Source organism: Aphidius gifuensis, linkage group LG1, assembly GCF_014905175.1.
Source record: "Aphidius gifuensis isolate YNYX2018 linkage group LG1, ASM1490517v1, whole genome shotgun sequence".
NCBI classification, from domain to species: Eukaryota; Metazoa; Arthropoda; class Insecta; order Hymenoptera; family Braconidae; genus Aphidius; species Aphidius gifuensis.
In genome coordinates, this window is record NC_057788.1 from 22110958 (window position 1) to 22135030 (window position 24073).

The 24073-nt window shown below is 27.0% G+C and overlaps 1 protein-coding gene across 15 annotated transcripts in view; it reads left to right on the forward strand.

Annotated features, from left to right (window-relative positions):
* Nucleotides 1-10101: 10101 nt before the first annotated feature.
* LOC122852059 (zinc finger protein 853-like) overlaps nucleotides 10102-24073 on the forward strand; it is a 44946-nt gene continuing 30974 nt past the window's right edge. For 8 of the 15 annotated variants that reach the window (XM_044151628.1, XM_044151645.1, XM_044151680.1 and 5 more), the window contains exons 1-2: nucleotides 10103-12674; nucleotides 13748-13846. In XM_044151628.1, coding sequence (XP_044007563.1) covers nucleotides 11625-12674; nucleotides 13748-13846 — 1149 coding nt within the window. In that variant the 5' untranslated portion in view covers nucleotides 10103-11624. Of the gene's footprint in view, nucleotides 12675-13747; nucleotides 13847-24073 lie in introns of all 15 variants that reach the window. The other 7 variants (XM_044151716.1, XM_044151724.1, XM_044151732.1 and 4 more) reach the window with 4 other exon arrangements.

Below are 24073 nucleotides of genomic sequence, written 5' to 3' on the forward strand. Positions count from 1 at the left end.
GATAAAAATAACTCTTAACAATCTCAATTTCATTTATTGATAAACTTTATCTCCAAATACCCTATAAAATCCGAGGAAAAAAACCCAAAAAAAATCATTCTAATGACAAATTAATCGAACTATTTTCAAAACCAACAACCTCCCCGTAAAATCATTCAAAAAAAAAATTACCCATTAATTAAATTCACCAAAAAAAAAAAGACTTAAAAAACTTTTAAAAACCAACTATCGAATCGAGAACAAAATCATTTTATCACTGGCGAATTTCAAATTTTCAAAAATCATTAAATTGCTAAATAAAATTTAAATTCCATACCGTAAATGGTTTCCTAGACAATACTCGTTGTATACATATATATATCTCGGAGGGTTGAATTTCAAAAATAAATAAAAATCAAAAGAAAAAAAAATTAAATGGAAAGAGGGTGCTACATATTTCAGCAGGTTTGCAACAAAAGTTTCACTGGGTGGTGTGTATATATATATATAGTTGTGTATTGATGATGGCGATGACTATGTATACGCGTACATATATACATTACTGGGTGGGATATTCATTTATTTTATTTTTTGTTATTTTTCAATGATTTCATAATTTTCTGCAAACGCATCCCGGCGTTGGAGCTTCGAAAATACACCAATACTTATATACACACATAATTGGATGGGTGAGAGCGGGTCGATGACGAATAGGCGCATCTAAAGTGTATTTTCATGATGGTGTTTTTTGAGGGAGGAAGGGTAGATGATGCCTGGTATTGCAGGGTAGGTGGTATAGGAAGGAAGGGTAGTGTGAGGAAAGGGGGAAAATATAGAAAGCCGAAGGCTGGGCAGTACTCATATACTGCACACGTTGATGCAAGTATAAATATATATTTATTTGAAAAAAAAAAAACAAAAAAAAAAAAATTTTTTTATATTTTTTTTTCACCCCCATGGTATTGATCCTGGAGTCATTCAAAATGGCGTCCAGCCACAGTCAACCAATGACTGTGTGAATCGATGACTGCAGGCAAGAGCCACCACCCTAACTTTCCCCCTTTTCAAACTCACTGATTTACTCCCTACCTAGCATCATATATGTATTTGTATATGCAATGGCCAACTTATAGGGGATGAGAAGCCAATGAGAGGCCGTCATGTGCCATACGAGTTTACCACAATCATTTTCTTGCACCCGCATACATATTCACATATTCAACACACATAAACATTTATATATATATATGGTAAAGTGTCATTTACATATACTTGAACAACATTTATGTATTAGTGTCAGTTACATAGATTTTCGTGCTCCTCCCCTAGAGAGAAACTACCCCCCAGGTTGAAGTGGAGAGTATGTACAAAATGTTGGCAAGGGGGTATAACGTCGATGACCCGGCCGAATGAACGATGACGCTTTACTATGTATATATATTTTTTTATATCAAAAACAGAATTTTAATTTAAAATTTTATAATGCAAAAAATTCAATGACACATTCATTTTATGTTTGTGTGTATATAAATTTATTCATCATCAATAATTTCATGTGCAGTAGATTATTATTATTATAGCTCTTTTTATTTTTATTTTTTTTTTCCATTAAATATTTGAAATTTTTCATGATACAACACAAAATTTAAAACTATCAAGCTTTCTTTTTTTTAAAACAATTATTTTCTTATTTTATTTTTACAACTTGTTATTGTTTATTGTAATTACTAATGGACAGTGAATTAAATATCTGTTTTATTATTTTTCCATGAATGGGTGCGGTTATATAGTTGTTTGAATAAATAATCAACTGAATAAATAAATGACGATTTATTTATACACAAATATGGTATATTTATTTATACATATATAATTCGTCTATATCAATAATAAAATCAAAAAATTATATATTCCCTTTACTCGCATGAAAAATTTCCAAAATTAAAGGAAAATTTTCTCTAAATCTAATTAAATTTGTACCGCGTCTTGTTCTGTTAAATGTGAGCTTAATTTACGGGTCATTTTCTTTTGTTTTTTAATTATTCTTTGAAACTATGGTGGCTATTACTTCAATTAAATAAATAAGCTTTGTATTGGATTTTTCTTGTCTTTGTATAGAAATTCTCTGTACAGTAATAATTATTTTACGGAACTTTATACTAAATTTCATGAAACAGAGAAAGTTAAATCAAGTTAGATTTTATTTTTGGACCAAATAAAAAAATTGTAAGCTAATTTTCTTTATACACTATCAAAGTATATCGATAGAATTTTCATTTAAAATGATAAATCATTTTTTGAATAATATTTATCTGTACATAGATGAAATAATTTTTGTTGAGCACACTAGCAAATACAGCTTTCAAATAATAAAATAAGACAACATAGTAACATAGATCAAAATTGCCTCTCAGGCTGTATAGCAAACGTTTATTTTTTTTCTTTTTCTTTGGTACAAGTAGTTTTTCTATCAAGCTTCATTGCATAATAATATAATATGCCGGACATGTCGCTCATTTGATACAATATAGTCGTCCAATATATAACACGTAGAGCAAAACAAGGTGATGGATAATTGTATCCTTTCCAAGACTCGAACTTATCAAAATATTATTGATTGCGTGTACACTGAATAATTAAAAAACTCTTGAGTAAAGATAGAGAAGAAAATAAACGCTTATTTTTTAAATTAAGTTCAATTATATTTTGAATAATATTTCCATAAACAATAGGCTATTGATAAATAAGTAATTTGAAATAGCTATCTAGCATATATAAAAACATTAATTTTCAAAATTTTTATATCATAAACTTGCAACAGTTAGTGAGAATTATATTTACATGATACTATCTACACATAGCCATTAAAATAATAACGAGATAATATTATTCCCACTAAATCTTGTGGCTATATACATTACGATTATTTTTCCTAATTAAAAGATTTTACCAAAAAGTTTATACAAGGGGAGCTGTTAAATAAAAAATATAATTGAAAAAAAAAAAAGGATATAATATAATAACTTTTGAGTATATTAGTTTGAGAAAATTGAATCACATTTGACAATTACAACGTGGAGCTTTTTTTTTTTTTCTATAAATTCATAATGCACACTCGACAAAAAAATTCGTTGCAAAATAAGTGTAGGCCACAGGAATATTAGCATGTGATATATGTAATATGTAAATAATTTATAAAGATTTTGAATGATAGTAATTCATATATTTAAAATTTTAGAATGGATCGAAAAATGTTTTTTTATATTTTAATAAATTTCTGATGTAGCTTTCTCTGAGTGGCATATGGATACTCTACAAGTCTTCCAAACGAGGGGCCCATATGCCCTAAGGCACTAACATTATTACAATACAATTCTGGTCCTATATAGCTCGTTACTATAGGCCACGAGTATACTGACCACATATATATATTTCGCAGAATATCCGGCTCGCTAACACAAACGTGTGATGTATATATATATGTACAGAAGATTATACAGGTCATTCCTCCCCGGAAGAAAATGCCATATATTACTGAAATATATACATGGTCAGATTTGTGGTCACACTGTACATATGTATCACTAAACTTAAGAATTTATTTTACCAATTTGAAGGTATAATTTTTATATTTGAACATAATTTTTTTATAAATTGGGAAAATTTTATTTAAATATATATAAAGCTCATTTGTTTTGAGTCAGCTTTTATTTAGGGGATGATTTTTTGATAGAAATGTAAGAGTTATTATTACTAGATTAATTAATTCTTGAATTTATTAGAAATAGACGAAATAAAGATGGTTTTGTTTTTTCTTATTTAAATCAATATTTAAAAGGGTCGTAAAGCTTTAGTTTTGATTTTCAATTTCTATCCATGGATCACCTTCTTATGTGATTTGATGAAATGATATGAAAATGGATCGAGGTTAATCTTAAAAACTGTAATCCAATTTTGATTTTTACTTGTACAAAAAATTTGAGCTTTCGAGCTTTCTTGAAAATATTTATTATTTAAATAAATACTCGATGAAAAGTATGATTTTATATGGATTTTGAAAGTTATAAAAGAAAATTTGTTTATCTTGAAATTCAAAAAAATATAACACATCCATAAAAAGCTAGTTTTAGTTGAAACAGTCAAATTTTTACAACGTTAATTTCGTTTTACAGCATGGAATAAAAAAAAAAAAAAGAATTTTCATTGTCATAGAAAAGGGATTAAAGCATTTATTGTTTCATTGAACTAAAAGTTTTATCGTCAACATGAAGCTTATATATAGTAAATAAAATTTATCAGTTTCATTGACCACTGTTATTTTTTATCTGCAGAAAAACATAGAACCAAGAGTATATAAAGCAAAACCAAAAATAGCTAAACATAGTCTTTTTTTAAAAATAGAAAAACCATTCAAAGTTTAACTTGAAAAAATTAAAAATATCTGATAAAAGAAATTAAAAGTCTCTTCAATCTATGGACATGCACCCTAACTTTCCAGCAGTGTTATTTATAGTTACAGCTTTTATCGCTAGGCGTCACCTTAACACGGGGATATTTGATTGATATGAAGGGTTTTTGTATAAATCAACATTCCACGTGTTGTACTCAACTAACTTTGATTTTATTAATTAAAAAAAATATCAAAAAAAACAACGCTTATTACATCAAATAAAATATATTTATTTCAAATATTTTTCACTTGAATAATTCATCAAAATGACGAGGACACAAATGAGAAAGAAAAAAAAGAATAACAAACAAATATATAAATTAAGCTCTTTTGTTGAAAATATTTAGTAATGAATTTTTTTTTTTTTTTTAACTGGTCAATTGGTAAGGGACAACAAGCAAAGAGTCTGACTATTAATTTTAAAAGACGCGTCATCGAAGACGAATGTTTTCCTGTCTGATTCTGGCATGATTTACGCTTATCTATCAGCCCAATCTTGGATTTTTACAAGTCAAAGACCAACTGGTATTAACCCTACTATTTCCATATAAAAATAGTGCATATAAAATGTACCTGTTTTATGTTAAACTTGGAAAGTACTGAACAATACTCAAAGCGAGACAGTTGTATATATGCGTATAGGCTGTACAGTTCATCGTTGTTTGTAACGTTTATTACAGCTGCCGATTGTGATCGTAACTGATCAGGTGCACCCCTCGAGGGAAATAATGTTTTTTTCTTTTTTTGTATATTGTGTTTACAATGAGATATATCGTGAATTGGAATATCTTAAAATCCATACCACCCACTATTAAAAAGGTTTAAAAAAAAAAATAAATAAATAACAATTTTCACCTGTTTTTTTTTTTCATCGTATGTATTATATATTCTTTGTTCTCAAATGCACATTGCATTTGGCTTTATTTTTTATTCAAAATAGATTAAAAGTATCGTACACGTATTCATTTTGATAACCCTCTGTACACTGCAGGTACGTCCGTAATAAATATGCAATTTTTGCACTGGAAGTATATGAATTTTTTAAAAATATATTCTTTCTCTTAGGGGTTTGTTGTAGGCATAAGTAGTTTGGTGGTTTCATGATGTCAAATAAATTGGTTGTGTGAATTTACTTGTGGTAAACCACTTGCATATTTGGCTTAATTTTTTGGCAAACAATTCGTTGATCCTTTTGCAAGATTCTCCGAGGTATGTAATTGGTAATCAAGACAGTTTTGATTACCAATTGAATAGCAAAATGAATTGAAATATTATTTTATATTGAGGATAAAAATAAAATTCTATATACAAATTTTATGATGACTCTGTCTACTTTTTTTTTAATATAAAATTATTGGAGTTCCAAGAATAAAAAAAACATTACGTCAAAAAAATATAATTATTTACTTTTAATATAGACTTGTTAAGCAACTACCCTCAAATATATATTTGATTGTATTTTTTTGAACCACCAGGTGATTATTTTACTGGCTGTATTTTTTTTATAATTTATTTTTACAATTTATCATCACAATAAAAGGGGTTGGTTTTTTTTTTTCCTCAAATTTAGATCTATTTAAATGAGAAACAAAAGATCTAAAAATGAGCTGTTACCTACACAACAGCTTTCTTCTCAACAATATTTATCTCGCGTCTCTTATTGGTCAAATTTTTTCTTAAATTTATATCCCCTGATGGGTTGGTGTAAGTTTAGCTCGAGACCAGTATCTTATTTGCATTCATATGTACATATAATACATTGGAAAAAAAAAAAAAATGAATAGCTTTCAAGTTGACCACCCTCAAAGTTTTTTATTTTCATATTCTTGATTGGCCAATTTGTTTTTTCGACTGTACTATCAAAAGAAATAATAAAAAAACGATAGTAAGCGCACGCGTCCAAACACACCTGGCAAAGGTATAACGTGTGTGGCACTTACAATGAAAAATATCGATAGAAAGTCTTTTACCTCCACCAGTTGAACAGATATGCACGTGGCAGGCACGTGGAAAAAAAAAAGGATAGAAGTAAAAAAAAATAAAAAAAGTAAACTAGGGGTGCAAAAAATAAAAATGAAAGAAAATTAGAAAAAAAGAGAGAAAAAAAGTAACAAAAAAGGAAAAAGAAAGAAAAATCGAAAAGAGAATAAAAAAAAAAAAAAAATTGTATATAACTAAGGGTGCAGGCTTACGATAGTGATGGTGGAATCAGAGTAGAAACTGGGGGATCAAAAGAAAAAAAAAGGAGAACAAGTAAGCGCAGGTTAGAGTGGGAGATAATTTAAAATATAAGAAGAGAGGGAAAAGAAGCAACTAGGGGGTGAAATCTTTACAGCGTTGGTGGAGGTATCAGCACTATAATGTTAGAAGGGGGTTGTTGGAAAGATCGTGGAATCGGGGAGAAAATAAATTTTCAATATATGTATATATAAGAAGAGTAAAACAAATCTATATACTTTTCTTTTTTTTTTATTTTATTCTTGGACTTTGCAAATCTATAGAGTATCAGAAGAAATATATGGGACAAAAAAAAAAAAACTATTATTCTTAATTACTTTTTGCTACGATAACTTTTTCTCTATTTCCCTTTCTTTTTTTTTTGCTATTATATATATTTTTTTTTCTTTCGAAAAAGCATGTGCTGATAAATACATCATCTATACCACAAAGCTTTTTATAATTTGACAGTGTAATATATCAATTATTTTTATATATTTTCTGAAAAATTTATTCGAGATATTTTTTGTAAAGAAAATATAAGAAGGGTCATCATGATTTTAAGATGCATGTACTTTGTTGGGGTTGTAATTATGACTGAATGAAAACTTGCATCATCGAAACAATAGAAAATAAAACCAAAGATACGGGGCAAATAGAAACTCAAAGATGCGTGTATACATAAACAAAAATAGAAAAAATTATAAATAGAAAATAATATACAACAATAGAAACAAAAAATAGAACAATTATTTATTATTATTTTCTTATCAATGTTTGTTTAACAATCAAACTCTTTCCATTAAAATATGATAAATTTCTTGGAAAATTATTTAAATATTTGATGATAAATTTCCATTTAAAATATTGTCTGTCTGTCAATCATATCAATTGTTTTTTTTTTTTTGTTTAAATTTCTCTGAATTATTATATCGAGGTTAAAATGTTATTGTTTTGTCTCATTGTCTTGAGAAAAAGATGTGCGTTGTTTTTGACGAAAAAAGTTATTAAAGAGCCATAAAAAAAAACAAGGAAAAAGAAAATTGAGAAAAAGTGAAATAGAGAACATTAGCTGACGAAGGAAAGAGTAAAACAAGCAGAAATTTTGCGACCGCGCATCACCTAAGACAACGCCCCTACTTTGACTATCACGTTCTTTAAGGCACTAAGGGGGTGGTTTTTCCGTCAGACGCACGCGGTCTGAGACGCGCGCCACCACCGGCCACGAAGAAGGACTTAGCATTTCTCGCGACTAGTATAACCGAGTCAGTTCGCTTCCTCGTCCATTAAGGACACGTACTACTGAGAAAACGGAAGAGGAAGACAAACACGCGCACGTGCGTGTATTTTTATTGCGTATTAAATAAATATTGTATTTTTCTTATTTTCATTATTTAATACATTGTATATTATTTATTATTTTTTTTTTCCTTTCATTTCATTATAAATATCTTTTACTATTTTTTTTTTCTATTTTCCATTATATCAATAAAATTGTTAACTTATTTATTGATAATAAATTCTGTTATTTTATTTCTTTTCAACTTATAAAAATATTCATGTTTTTTTATAAACAAATATACTGGAATATGTGAATATGGATACAATGTTTTTAGATTTGTAACAATATAATATTATCAAGAATTTCAAAAAAAACACGTGTTAATGTCGAAGATAGTATAAGTTATCTTCAATTCTTGGTGATATTTCAAAGTGAAGAAAATATTTCAATCTTCGCTTTTGTAAGATTTTATTACTATATCTTCTAAAAATGTTTATTTCCTTTTTTTTTATTCTAATCAATTTTCGGTTTTTACTTTGTTTTGATTTTTCATTTTGACGATTATTTTAGACTGATATACAAATGAATGACTTGATGATATCGAAAATGACTATTATTATTTTATCCATACATCTGATTGGAAAAATAGCTATGATTTTATAACTAAGATGCACTAAAATTAACATTATTTATACTTTACTACAACAGTTAGTCTAATGGCAATGAGGATATATGCCTTACTTGTGATTATTAATAAGTCAATAGTGAAAGTGTCATTACACATGATGAAACTATAAAATTTAAAAAATATTTGTGAATGTGTAAAAATTCAGTGATTAGTCATATCTTGAGAGCTTTCAATCTAAACAAAACTATATTTTTTAAAATAACACAGAATTTTCTTTTTATTTTTTATAAACAATATATTTCTCTAATCATTTCACACTGTCAATATTAAAAAAAACCATAGAGTTTTATAAATTATTTATCATCAAATTTGACGTTAACAATTTTTTGCTTTTTTTTTTTGTTATACACTTTTTGGACTTGTAATTTTTTCTGTGAAATTCATATATCATCTCGGGTTATTATTAACGATGTAGATAATAAAAAAAAATTGTTAATATGTTTTTATATTTAAACGCTGTTATAGAATTGTTTATTAAAATTAAAATATCGTGTTTTATAAGTTTCTTTTTTGGTGCAGGACGAAAGACCGAAATTCATATTGCGACGGTAGCTCATCACCGCGTGATATTTGCTCTGTACTATCCTTCAATTATTCGAATAATGATACTTTGCAATGATCATTATACACAGTAAAATAAAAACTAAATTATTTAGGAATAATATTTTTTTAAATAAATATATCATTGATGAAAAAAAAATTTAAATAAAGTGAAATTAGTGTTGTAAAATATCCCAGTGCATCCTTGTATTTACGCGCGGTCTAGTTTACTCTCTCAAGTTTTTTTATTTTCCATATAGACAAGTTCAATTTAATATTTATTTACTTTTTCATTGACACTTTTGTTGGTTACATCGACAATGAAAAATATTGCAAAACTACCCTACTTGCACTATAAAATTTTATTTGTTTTTAATGTTCATTAGTATATCATGTTGATTTGAAAATTTATAATAATTTTTTTTTATGGTGTTATGTGTTTCAGCTTCGAGTGGAGTTCGTGTTGCAGCAAGAAATCCCCGTTTATCCGAGGAGAACTGGACAAAACGAAATAAAGTAGAAAAGACGTTAGCAAGAAAAAATACTCAAAAAAAAAAAATGATATTTAAAATTTTAAAGTGAAAAAGTGAATAAAAAAAATTTAGATATTTAAAAAAAAAAAATTATAAAGATTTTTAATAATTGTTAGAAAAGGTGAAAAAAATTTTAATAAATTTTGCTAAAAGTGAAAATAAAATAAATGCAAATAAAAAAGTGGCAATGATTACGGGAAAAAAAAAATCAAATATCAAAGTGCAAGTTGATAAGTTTAGTGAAAAAAAAAAAAAAATACAAAACTCAATTTTGAAAAAAAAATATGCGCCAAAATCGTGTATATAAAAAAAATATATTTTAGTGTGTTCAAAAAAAAGAGTATACCCAAGTGCAATATTAATTAAAAAAAAATAAAAAATTTTAAAAACAAAAAATAAGTAAGGCAAAAAAAAAAATAAAATCACTTTAAAGTATTATGCGGTTTAAAAGAAAAAAAAATAAATAATGAAAATATTAAAAGACACTGAAAATGTTAGCAAATGGAAGGTAAAGAAATAGTATTGAAAAAAAAGCGAATATTCGCCTTCATTTACGAGAAAATAGTTTATGGACATTGGTTTTTACCGGAGGATTAGTATTCAATATTAAAAAAAAAAAAAAAACAATTCGACAAAGTATAATAAAAAAGTAAAACCAACATTACGATAAATATACTCTTGTCACAATAAACTAATATTTAACAAGTGTAATATTTAAAAGTGTAAGTGTGCAAACCTGTCAATTACATCAAGATTTAAATGACAAGTGCTCACTTATAATATTTCTTATAAATATTATACAAAAAAAAAAAAAAAAATACACAAAACGGGACAAAAACTCAGGGCAAAACTAGACAAGCAGTACTATAATCAAAAGTAGGTGATAACTTTGTCAAGTGTATATTGAATACCAAAAGTTTATTATAAAAATAATAAAAATAAGAAATCCTTTGACCAAATAATGTCCGTATATATATATTATGTCATTCACACCGTCCGGGCTGGGCAATCCTGAATTAAACCTGAACATAAGTGTATGCTAGAATTTAATTAGATATATAGATAGAAAAAAAAAGAAGGCTGTCAAAAAGAAAATTTTAATTGTCTTATACATTATAAACACACAAAAACACAAACATCCATATGTACTAACGCAAATGCACTTGAATTAATAATAAAGTGAACATAGACCGAAATAAAAAAATATTATGAACAATAATCATATAGAATGTATTGCTCGATATTACATTAATCATTCAAAAAACAACTTGTGAATAAATAATAGAAAAAAAATAAACATATTATTAGTATAAATAAATATTAAATAATATTGTAATTCAAATTGGCAGTAATAAAAAACTGCCTGTTTGTCGAGCTGGTGCTACTTACCGATAGGTGTGCCGAAAAGCGGGCAAGCTGCGCCGTAAGGGGGTAGCACGGGCTTCGCGTGAAGGCCTCAAGATTTCAGACGTGACGGCGGCCCTGGACCTGCGTTCTCAGACGCAAGCCCAGCCGGATTTTGTTGGCCTGGAGCAGCAGCATCACCATCCGCAGCGGCACCAGGTCCAAACAAGTCCGGAAGTCCTAGAACATCGTAATCACCCATTACAACAACAACAACAACAACAATTGCACGGAGATAATAATAATCACTCCCATCATCATCTTCAACAACAACAACATCATCATCTTACAAATCACTATTCTCATTCACGAGAAACAGGGAGTGATCTAGCAATTGGGGGTGAAAGTGGAATCAATATCATCAATCATAATTGTGGCCCAGATCAAACAACAATTGACATTGTAGGTACAAATGATAATGAGGTAAGAAGACTTCAACACGTGGAAGAAGATATTACAGAAAGAGAAGAAGAAGAAGACGAAGAATTAAGTTCACCTGAAACAGATATTGATAATTTACAGTCTGAACCAATGGAAGTCCAAGCATCAGCAGTATCAGCTGCAGCAGCAAATCTTCATGCTTTACGACAGCATGTATTTAAAATGTCAGATTATTGGCAACAACCACAACGTGGTCCTCCTCAACAATCACCTGGCTTACAATCAAGTCCAAATGCCCAAAATTCTCACAATCAACAGCAACATAATCAACAGACTTCCATGCATAGTCCACTTGGACAACAACAACAGACTGAACAGAGTAATAGTAGTGTTGGACAAAATACAAATATTGGACCAAGTTCTACACAAATGCAACAAGAACAACAGCAACAACAACAACAACAGCAGCAGCAACAGCATGCGATGACAATGGGACAACAAAATTCTCAAGCAGGACATCAGTCATCATCATCACCAACAACACCATCACCACATACTGATCATCAATCAACAATAAGTTCTAGTATGGTACAAAGCCTACATAATATTACACAGGCACAACATTCAATGTCACAAGCATCAAGTCCATCACTTGCTGTACACGCTGCACAAGCATTGAATCAAAATCTTGGTCAAGCACTTACACAAGCTTTAACTCAAAATATTCAACAGAATTTAGGTCAGACACTTTCACACAGTCTACCACCAAGTTTGTCTCCACAACATCAACAACAACAACAACAGCAGCAACAACAGCAGCAGCAACAACAGCTTTTAAATCAACCACAAAATTTGAGTCAACCAAATTCAACACTACAACAAAATATGCAAAATCAAGCGCAAAATCTTAGTCAAACCTTACAACAACAGGCTCAAAATTTAACACAAAATTTATGCCAAACAATAAATCAACAATCATTACAACAACAAGCACAAAATTTGAGTCAAAATCTTCAACAACAAGCGCAAAATTTGACTCAAAATTTACAACAACAAATTGCAAATTCAATGGTACCAAATGGTAGTTTGGGTGGTATGAATCATCAACAAAATTCACCAAATTCAATGCTTAGTCCTGGAGCTGGAAGTCAAGATTCACATGATGCTACATTAACTGAAAAACTTGTTAATGAACTTCAGGTGAGTTTTGTTAATTTTTTAATTAAAAAATAAAAAAACTAATGTTTTATTGATGCATCATTTGGGGTTTCAATAATAATAATATGGATAAGGTCAAAAACTTGCTATTTGTATTAGATATAAATATAGGACTTTCACACTAAATGCATGCCAAATATAGCCAGGAAATATTGACTCTCTTTTTGCGTCCTATATTATATTAATAAACATTTAATTGACACGAGTTTTCCTATTTTATTATTAATCAAAATTAAATACTAATTGCTTCTTATTAAAAAAAAAAAAAACTTTTTCTCATTATAACAAAACAAAAATTAGTTTATAATCAAAAACAAACAAAAAAAAAAAAGTTAAGTGCAATACTCGTACATGAAAAGTTTCGAAAAATTAGAAAAACTTATAATCTCATTATATTGAGTTTATTTAATTTTTATTTTGAATAAATAAAATAGTAATAGAGTTAAAAAAAAAAAAACAATCAATCAAAGGATCAACGCAATTTATTTTTAAAACGTTATTTAGTCAATTAAAAATGATAACAAATCGACATAAGCAAATGAACAAAATTAAAAGTATTTTTACGGAATAATATTTTACCAAAAATAATTGATGAAAAATTAAAAAATTCAAAATTAAATGGTAGATGATAAAATATAGACAGTCAATAAACTATAATTTTTTTTTTTTTTTTTCCATTGATGCAACAAAGTCAAGTAGATAAAAAAAAAAAAAAAAATGAATTATTTACAAAACATGCTTGAAATTATTCGATAGTCATAGTTAATGTTATCAATATTGATTATTATAATTCAATTAAATTTTCGACTACCATGAAAACCCTATATTTATGCGTAGAGATATTTAAAAAAAGAAATTTTAAATCCATATTAAATTTAATTATAACCGATAATAGCTATAATACCGTGGCAAATACGAAATGATACTGTTATTTAAAAAAAAAAAAAAAGAGATTACTTCAAGGGTTAAAAAAATAAATAAATAAATAAAAGTTGTATCAAAACTAATACGCGTCTTGTTAATTTGATAATTGGCATCTTTCCACGGAAATGCAGACCCGTACCTCAGCGGCTGGTCTGGGAGGTCCTGGTGGGGGTGGAATGGCCAACATCAACGAACGGACCCTTGAGGAATGCTGGTCCACTTTACAGCGAGTGAGTTAAAAAACTCACCCCATCATTCAAATTATTTAGTTTATTTTTTTTTTTCGTTTCGTTTATCCCCAATAGCAAAATATATTTTTTGTTGAATATACAATTTATTTATTTAGCACTTTATTTATATCAAGTATTTTATATATTATTTCAAATGCTTGTTAATTATTGTTTATTTATTATCAATTTTAATTACGAAAAGTAGATTAAAATATTTGTATGGACACTTTGTTTACAACAACTACATGTACACATTCTGTATGTACATTTGATTTTTTAAATAATTAACAGTATGCTATTTATTTATCAATTAATTTATTTATGAATTTTTAAATCATAGAAAAAATAAAATAGCAACAAATAAATTTACTCTCAAAGTAAGCGAGCTTTTAATTATTTCTAGTGATTTTTATAATTTAAAAAACAATAATCATTATAGACAGATTGATGACATGTAAATTGTATAAACAAAATAAAAACCTTATTTAACGTTTTTAATTTCGATTAAATGTAGTTTTTCCTGCATGTTATTTTTGTAGCGACTTGGTATTTTTGTGTGTGTGTATATATATATAAATATAAATTAAAATAATTGTAAGACCGAAACAACCCTTGTGGAAGATTTGTCGTGATTATAATACGGCAGTTTAATCGGGTCTATAAAAGACTAATTACCGCATTTAAATTTGTAATAAGGTTCGTATTGAATCATAATAAGATTTCGATTAAAATATATAGTCAAATATAAATCAAATATAAATTTACAATAATATTTTTTTTATTTATATAAAGAAAAAATTATTGTCTATCAATAGTCGAGTATTAATATGTAATTTTGTTTTTTATTTTTACTGTGAATACACATCAACACAATATATATTTGATTTACAATATCAACACATTTTTGATAACCCTACAAATCATCGAATTATAAAATTACAACTCGACCGATTTACGATTTTTTTTAAGCATGATTTTCTATTTTACAATTTACCTGTTAAAATATTATCACTCATGATTCATGAGTCATGAATTAAATAACAATAAGTGCTATTTTCGATATTATTAAAAGTCTTTTTTTATTATCAACAAGAAACAAGCGTGTCTCTAAAAATATTTTGGCAAATGACTTGTCCATCTTCTCGCAATATTCCAAATTATCTATATTATAAAAAAAATTGTTTGTTCAATTTATCAAAAGTATAGAAAATAAACATTGAAAAACATTTAAAGATTCGCGAAAAATAAAAATACTCTTAGTGTAAGGATATGACTTGAGTCGTTGTAATTAATCAAATTTGATACTCAATTTGTTTTATATTCATCAAAAGTATTTGAGCTAATTGGTACAAAAAGAATGAAAAAAAAAAATTGATAATAACTTTGGACAATTGTCCTAAAGAAATGACCAGAAGTGGCTTGTCCGTCGGGTACTTAAAAAATTTTCAAAGTGCCAAGTCAGAAATGGTTTTTTAAAGAAAGCGTCGCTAACGATCGTTGAATTTTATTGAATAGGTACGCGAGACTACCAAGCCTCAGAACAAAGAGGTGGAGGGTTTTTGAAAAGTGAAAAAAATATAAAAAAAAAAAAAAAATTCAGAAGGACATTTGAAAAGGACGAGGCTTTAAAAAATAAAATTAAAAAAAAATAAGTAAAGTAAAAACTTAAGAAACGCAGGATGGTATATAACGAAAAAAAAAAAACCTGGTAGAGAAAAGTTTTAAGCTTTTCTTACTCGACAAACGGGAAGCAACAATTTGTTTTACTAAGTAGCCCATGTTCTTTTGTTTGTGTGGCTTTTATTATTTATTTTTTTATATTATTTTTTCTGTCCTCATTGCTTTTCGTAAATTTTTTTCTACTGTATCTTTCTTTTACGTTCTTTCAATTCTTTTTTTAACTCATTCCATGGTTTTTTCTACAAGTCCAGTCGTTTACGTTTATATATACATAACGAATGAAAGAAAACTATTTTTAGCTGTTATGAAAATTGAATGAAAAAAACAAATGAAAAAGTACATCAGTGACTTTATGGTTAATGAAAAAAAAATTATTATGTTTTTCTATAGAAATTTAATTAAATCATTTAATCGCTTTTTTTTTTTCTCTTTGACCACTGATGTATTTTTATTAACTACATTTCAATCAACATTTCAAGTCATTCAATTGACAAAAAAACTTGACTAAATAATATTATTTTCTGAATTAATTTCAAGAGTGGTAGTATTAACTTATCACACAACTCATCCGTTTCAAGGTGGTGCAATTAATATATATTTTTATTCACACATATACAGTAATTGTGAAAAGCTTCAGAATAAGTTAACCTTTCAAACCTTTTTTTTTTTTTTTTTATCTTTGGTCTTTGAAACAAAAACTGCAAGGATGACTGCGTGCGAAAAATAAATTTGGCGATAAAGAGGTGATGGAAAATTCCCTACTCTTTACAAAGCATATTTCAGGATTCACAATTTTTTTTTTGAAATTAATTAGAGCCGGTTAGATAAATCCCATCGCATAAATAATTTAAAAAACATTAAAAATATATTACTATAATTTCTTCTTCTCACTTGTGGTTTTTTTTTTTTCATCCTTTATTTTTTTTCGTCGTATAAAAGTTTTAACGACTCATCAAAGAATGAACCCCGCAAATGAACTATATTTTATATTTATTTTTAATTCTGCAGTTACTTTAAAAAAAAAAAATCGATAAATATTTATTTATAATATCTATTTTATTGTACGTTGTAAATTCATTTGTTGACATATTATTAATTGGATAAATACTAACGCACAATTCATTTTATTATGTCAATTTAACAGTACGATATGAGATCTAAATAAATTAATTTTTTCATTCAATCTTTACAATTCATATATGAGATTTGTTATTTCAAATTTAAACTAATTTTTTTTTCATTTTTCTATCTTGAGCACCTTTGAGTGAGTGAGAATTGCATGGTGACAGCTGCAAAACCGGAATTTGATGGTGTTTCAATTCGACGGATGAAAAACATTGAGAAAAAAAAATTAAATATAAAAAAAAAATTGTCGCTGGCCAAGGAAATATGTCGAATAGATGTATACAATATATAAAAAGGGGGATCTAACATGCGAATATATGCAAATTAGATAAAAAGTCTGAACCATTGTCTCAGCTACCCCTTTACCAAAAAAAATAAATCCAGTAAAAAAAAAAATGATAGTACGTTCAAGAATGAATTTCTCACGTTTCCACCCCTTATTTCTACCGCTCTTCACTTATTATTTTTTGTTTTTTTTTTATTATTTTTTTTATTTCTAGAAATCTATGATTTAAATATAACGTTTGTGCCACTCAAATATCGTATTGTTTCAATCTTTTTCTTCCCTTTGTATTTGATACTAAATAAAATATATGTTTACGCTTTTATATATTCTTATTATTTTGGACTCCCCATACATATTTAATTTTTTTTTTTTTTAAGTTCACCTTGAGTCTCAACAAAACAGTGAATAGAGTTTTCTGTTTTTGCATCGAAAACCTCTTCGTGTCAAGATGTACTTATGTTTCTAAGATAAAATTGTATATTAATATATACGTACCATCTACTAGCTTTCTATTTTATGTAGATTATACTTATTATTATCATTTTTTTTTTTTTCATTTTATTATTAACATTATTATTTATCATTTTTTTTCAATAACTTTGAAATATCATATCAATTCCCATGGGGTTAATTGTTTTATTGTATTTTTTTTTTTTTACTCCATTAGCTGGAAATCGCATGATTGACTACAATTTTGACTTTTGTATTCAATTTTTTATATTAATATTAAATTCAATAATAGATTAATGTGAATTTGAAATTTTTTAATGTAAAAATTACAAAAAAAAAAGGACTTTTATATTTAATATTTGAAAAAATTCAACTAAATTAAAATACTATTTAACGAATAATAATTCAGGAATTCATCATTGAATATATATATAAAAAAAATATTTTTTTTTTCATTTTTTCCATTGCAATCTTATCGTGGAAGCAAAAGTCGACTCAACGATCAGCGTGCATACATACACTATATACATTGGAGTCAATGTACGATAAAAAATAAGAGAAAAAAAAATATAAAAAAGGGGCAGCTAAAAAAAAAAAAACATAATAAATAAATAAAAATGAATAAAAAAAAAAAAAAGAGCGAGATAAAAAGAAACGGTTGAGAGCGAGGATGAGAAGAAAAGACAGATGTATATATATGCTGTGTGTGTTGCAGCATGCAGACACAAAGAATAAACTCTCCACCTCCACTGCAGCACCGCACTTTCAAGATGCACACTAATTTTTTTTTTTTTTTATTTTTTCTTATATATTATTTTCATTTTGTTTATACATATACATTGGTTGAGCGCAGTGTACGCTCTTGGACTCAACCATCGTCTTTTTACTTGGCTCGTTGTGAAATGCGAGCGTGTGGGCGAAGTATTTACATGTCCAATGTCTTCCTGGGGTAGGTCATGGCAAAAGCGCGGGCCCAACATCTCAGTTTTTTTTTTTTTCATTATTATTTTTATTCTTCTCTTTATATTTATATTTTTTATCTTTCTCTGTTTTTGCGTCCTTAAGCATAAAAAGAGAGGAGAACGCGTGCGATATAAATTGTTATATTGAGAGAAGATATACGCGAATGGAAAGCTTATATTATATATATGGGTGATTCTTTAAATATATTACATTTTTAAAATAATATACATCGAAAAAAAAACAATAATGTGATTTATTGATTAATTTTTTTTTCATATAGAAACATCAAATTTTAATTTGTATATTATGTTTTTGAAAAAAAAAAAAATTTTTTTAAATACTTGATGGACTTGTTTTTTTTTCCACATTCAGGGCTTTTTTTTCATGTAAAAAATTGAATAATTGAGCACTGACCAAAGGACTGATGCAACAGGTTGTGCATGGGCTTTTTTTGATATATCTCGTAAAAAAAATTTACACCAATTTATTAATTTATTTTATAAACTTTTTAAAGTGTTTTTTTAACGGTTTAAATTTTTTTTAAATTTATAATATCACTCATCATTATGCACAAACTAATGCAGATATTTTTTATCAACAAAATAAATTAAATAGATAAAAGTAAATTAAAAAATTATTATTAAATTTTTTATAAAATAATTCATCGAAAAAAAAAAAAAAATCAGTTACATAAAAAATGAGTATTTTTTAAAGAATGACCCATACATTTAATTTTTATAGTACTTGATTTCGGAGACCGGTTACTTGGTTTATTTTGTAACCTCAATATGAATATATATAAAAATCTCGTTTCAATATTTCATAAAAATATTTCATCGAAATGAAAAGTTTTTAATTTTTTTTTCATAATCAATGTTTTTTGTTGAACGGACATAAAAAAATAACATGCAAGCACCCATCAACGTACGTTTAAAAAAATATAAATTATATCTATCTAGATATATCTATAATACTTATTACGGTCAGTATCTCCACCCTACATTTATAACCCTCTCATCAACATTGCGTGTTATGCATCTTTAAAAAAAAAGAAACAATAAAAAAGGTAAAAAAAAAAAAGCTATTTGTAGTTTTTAGGGTTAAAATTATTAACGGTATAAAGCTTTCCTTGACTTTTTGCAAATATATACGCGTATGAAAAAGCGTTTAAAATAAAAAAATTATGAATAAATATAAATATAAACCTTTTTCCCGGAAAAATGATTTAGAAAGCTCAGCATTACCAAACGGGTAATGCGACATCGTCGACGGTATCGTACACAATTTTTCCCTTCTCCTTTTTCTTCTTTAGTTCGTTTGGAGTGGAGGTAAAAGATCATTGCCCTTCTAAATATAAGTTTGAAACATCGAGTAAAATTGTAATTTTGCCACACATACTCGGAAAAACTCGATCAGTAAGAAAGAAAAAAAAAATCATAAAGAAAAAAAATATATTCTCCCTGCGATTTTCATATGGTTTTTTTTTCTCTGTTCTCTTATGCACCATGATTTTTTTATTCTATTCATATGAGCCTTCTCAATTTACAATTAAAAAATAACTTGAGAAAATAAATAAATAATAAATAATAATGATAACAAATATAAAATATGCAATAAATAAATAATCAAAGAAAAAAATTGGGTGAAAAGTTTCATGATAAGGAAAAGAAAACAAGATATTTAGCAAGGTCTAGTGAAAGACACGTTGTCGTAGGTCGAGACAGTGCGAATGATATGCAATATGTATGTGAAATAAGAGCGAAAATAAAGAGGGGACAATGACGAAGGCCGCAAAGAACGAGGGAGCACCGAACTCCGCGACTGTGTTGTGCTGATTGGGATGTCAGAATTAGATTTTATTTAAAACAAGAATAAAAAAAATTGTTAAAAATTTATATTGATATATACACAACACTAACGAATCAAATGAAATATTAAATACTTGAAAAAAAATAATAATAAAAACAATGAAATTTAAAAATAATCATATAACATTGATTTAAAATCTGGGTTATGGGGTAGCCGAAGTCAAACGAAAAATAAAACTCCATCCCAATGTTGTGATGTTAAACGAAATAAGAAAATATGTACTGTAAAAAAAAAAAATTATAAGCATGAAATCTCAATGCACCTCTTTGTGACTGCTGAAAACCAGTTATTTCTAGTTTAAAAAAGAAAAAAAAAAAAAAGGTCTTAACTTTATTTCGAGGCAATCTTAGTAGACTGGTTTCTATGTGGTAAATATTCGAATTGTTAAAAGCTTTAGCGTTAATTTTAGTACTCTTAATATAGTGTTTGATAAAGAAAAAAAAATTTATTATTACTATTATTAATAAATAATACATTGCCAATTTGTTTTAATGAACATAAAACATTGCCAAAAGTTTAATTGAAGTCTTTCCTTTCGATATCATCGTACCAACTTAGTACTTAGTACTTAGTACATTGATGTATCAAAAAATTCATTTAACAAATTTTTTTCTATATGTGTCATAAAACATGAAACCATAAACTTTATGTATATATTTTTTTAATATTATTTTTTCAATTGCCAAATTGTTAAAATTGCATATGGAAATTGCATTATGCCCCGACCTTTCATGACAGATCCTATCCCCACTATACAGATGGGGCCCTGTTTAAAAGTTTTTTTTTTTTTTTTTCAAACTTTTTTTCACCCCCTTCAGCCATTCTGCACACCCACTCGAAACCCACCGATGACGCTTTGACCCTACATCTCCTTTAACCTTCGCGCTGCATCCCCCACTGCCCCTTGACTCTACCAATGAGCTACGAGGACGAATACACATACAACAAATAAAAATATGTATGTGTGTTATGTTGCTGCCGACGGCGCTCCAGCATTTTATACGTAAAGCTACATTTAACGAAGTAAGGTAGTTTCAAATGCGCACGCACGCATTTCAAAGTTTATAAAAATTACACTCAACTTTTTTCTCTTACTACGATCACATCAACGCGCAATTTTTTTTTCGCCAAATTTTACTCGTAATTATTATTTAATTATTTATTTATTTATTTTTTTCATTATTTAACAATTTTTTTTAATTAATAATTTGATTATTAATCAATTTCAAATATTATTTTTATATTTTTTTTCTTTTTTTACAAATAATATATTATCAAGACAAAGTTTTGTGGTTTTTTTTTTAAATTTTTTTATTTCATTAAGTTATTAACTGGTGCGCTTTTAGTGACACATTATTATTAAAGTATTGCTTTTTAAAATTTTTAAATTTTTTTCAAATTAATTTTCACGTCTAAGGTAAGGCTAGAATCATGAATTGACAAGTCGAGTGACCAACGTAACAAAGTGACACTCGTGGCCAGTGTATATATACCCATACACATAAACAGTGACTTTAAATTGTTGTCTAACCGCAAAATAAGCCGGAAAAGATAATACAGTGTGAGATTAATGAATAAAAAATAATTAATAAAAACATTTTTATATTAATATAAACATTTTCCTATAGTCTTTGGAAAAATAACATTAGTGTAAATAATGAACTACAAAAGTGTGCCATATATTGTGATTTTTTACTGCACCACTAAGTCTAAAACATTATTGTGTAGGATTTAAAATAATAAATAAAAAAATTAAATAAACAGAAAAAAAACAAACACTGTATTTATAAAGGTAAGCTAGAAAAAAAAAAATTGAAAGAAAAATATTAAATTTTATATTTTTTTATCTACGTTTTTTCCATTAATCTTTTATCTTTGATAAAAATAAAAAAATAAAAATTCAATATATTATCATTAATCAATTTATTAATTTATTTATATTTTTCTTTTTGAAAATTTTGTCTTTGATATATTCTATAACGAGGACGACGTGCTCCTTCAAGCACAAACATTTTTTGAAATTGAAACTTTATCTTGTAATAATTTTTTTCATATATTTATCATTTATTGAACTTTAATTATTTTCCAAAGAAAAATTATTCAATTTTTTATAATTCTATGATAGTTAAATATTGTATAGGCAAATTATTTTATAGTAGAGATTAGTTATATATTGTTACATAAAATATCGCCAAGGGAAAAAATAATAAACATAAAAAAAACAGCTTGATGACAATAATATGACAATTGCAGCATATGTTATATACTGCTTCTAAATATATATATATGTATTTATCTTTATATATATATATATCTACTTCCACTCTGGGAGTCACGACCTACTCCAACTTGATTTTGCCGGTTGAATCGTCAGAAGATCACGCATATATTCTCGCGCGCACACCAGGTTATATTCGCAATTACAAATATCAAATATATTTAAGTTTTAAAATATTTATATAGTCACATTTATATGTGTGTGTATATATCTTTCGTGATCCTATATATATTGTTAATTTACATAAAAAACGACAACATGAGAGAGCAAGAGACAAAGTCAAGGTTTTCAAAGACAAAAGTTTTTATAACCCATGCCATCAAATCACTTACTACTATGTTTAATTATTAAATTTTTTCTTTAACAATTTAGCAGAGATAATAATAAAAAGAAATTTAATGCAGTGTAATTATAAAGATCATATATATATTTATGAAATTTGAGAATAAAAATAAAATATAAAATTCAATTTTCAATAAATTTATCGTAAATTTTATATAAACGTCTCTCTTGAAAGACTGTTTGTTGAATGCGTGACTTTTGTGCGTCTGGTAAAGCACAACGTGGTTAGGAAGAATATATACATTTTGAACCTGACCTCCGACAACACTCTACAACGACGCAAGCGGTGATGGCAACCACGTCGCGACTCTACATTCCCCAGAGAACTCTTGTTAGTTTCTTGTGCTCGTATATATCCACGGTGTATAGTCAGTCACGCTTTGGCATCATTGAAATGAATTAAAGATCACTGATGCCGATCAGTTTTTTTTTTTGTTTTTTTCATTTATTTTTTTACCAATAATCACACGGATTTTTTTTACTGGCTCTTAAATTTATACCGCTTGTATAAATATTTTTCTTTTATTTGATTTTTTTGAATTATAAATTAATGAAAAAAAAAAAAAAAAAATAGATTTTATTTTTGGTATTTTGAAAAGATTATGAAAATTTTCAATCGATAAAATTATCTCTCAACTATAGCAATGTGTATTTTATGTGTATATAATACAAGATTGCGTGACGATGCTTGCATGACGTGAGCCAAAAATTGTGAGAGTTATTTTTAAACTAAATTATTGTAGTTTGATCTATCTACATATTTTCTTTTGAGAAAATTTTTTCAAATTTATATATAACTGCTTGAAAAAGCTGTAGGAATTAAATCTAGAAAAAAAATGAATAAATAGCTTTTAGAAGTTATTTAAAAATAAATTGACATCATTTTTTTTGCTTGTAAAATTTTTAGTAACTAACAAATTATCGATGAGTCAATGTTGAGATTATAATATATAATTTTATGAGTAAATAATTTAACTGCGCGCCATAATTGAGTCATTATAAGTTAGTTTGTAGTTTTTCCATTTAAGCGCTCATGTGCTTTGTTAAAAAAATATAGGCTGCTATCTTTCAAAGAAAAATCTACACAGTCAATGAAAATTTCTCAACGCCGAAAAAACAATGCTCGGTTATACATTATATTAAGTCAAATTTATTCTTTTTATGACATGAAAAAACTAATCGTCGCTTGTTGGAAAAAAAAAAATCTACTTTTGTATCTATTAAATCTAAAAAA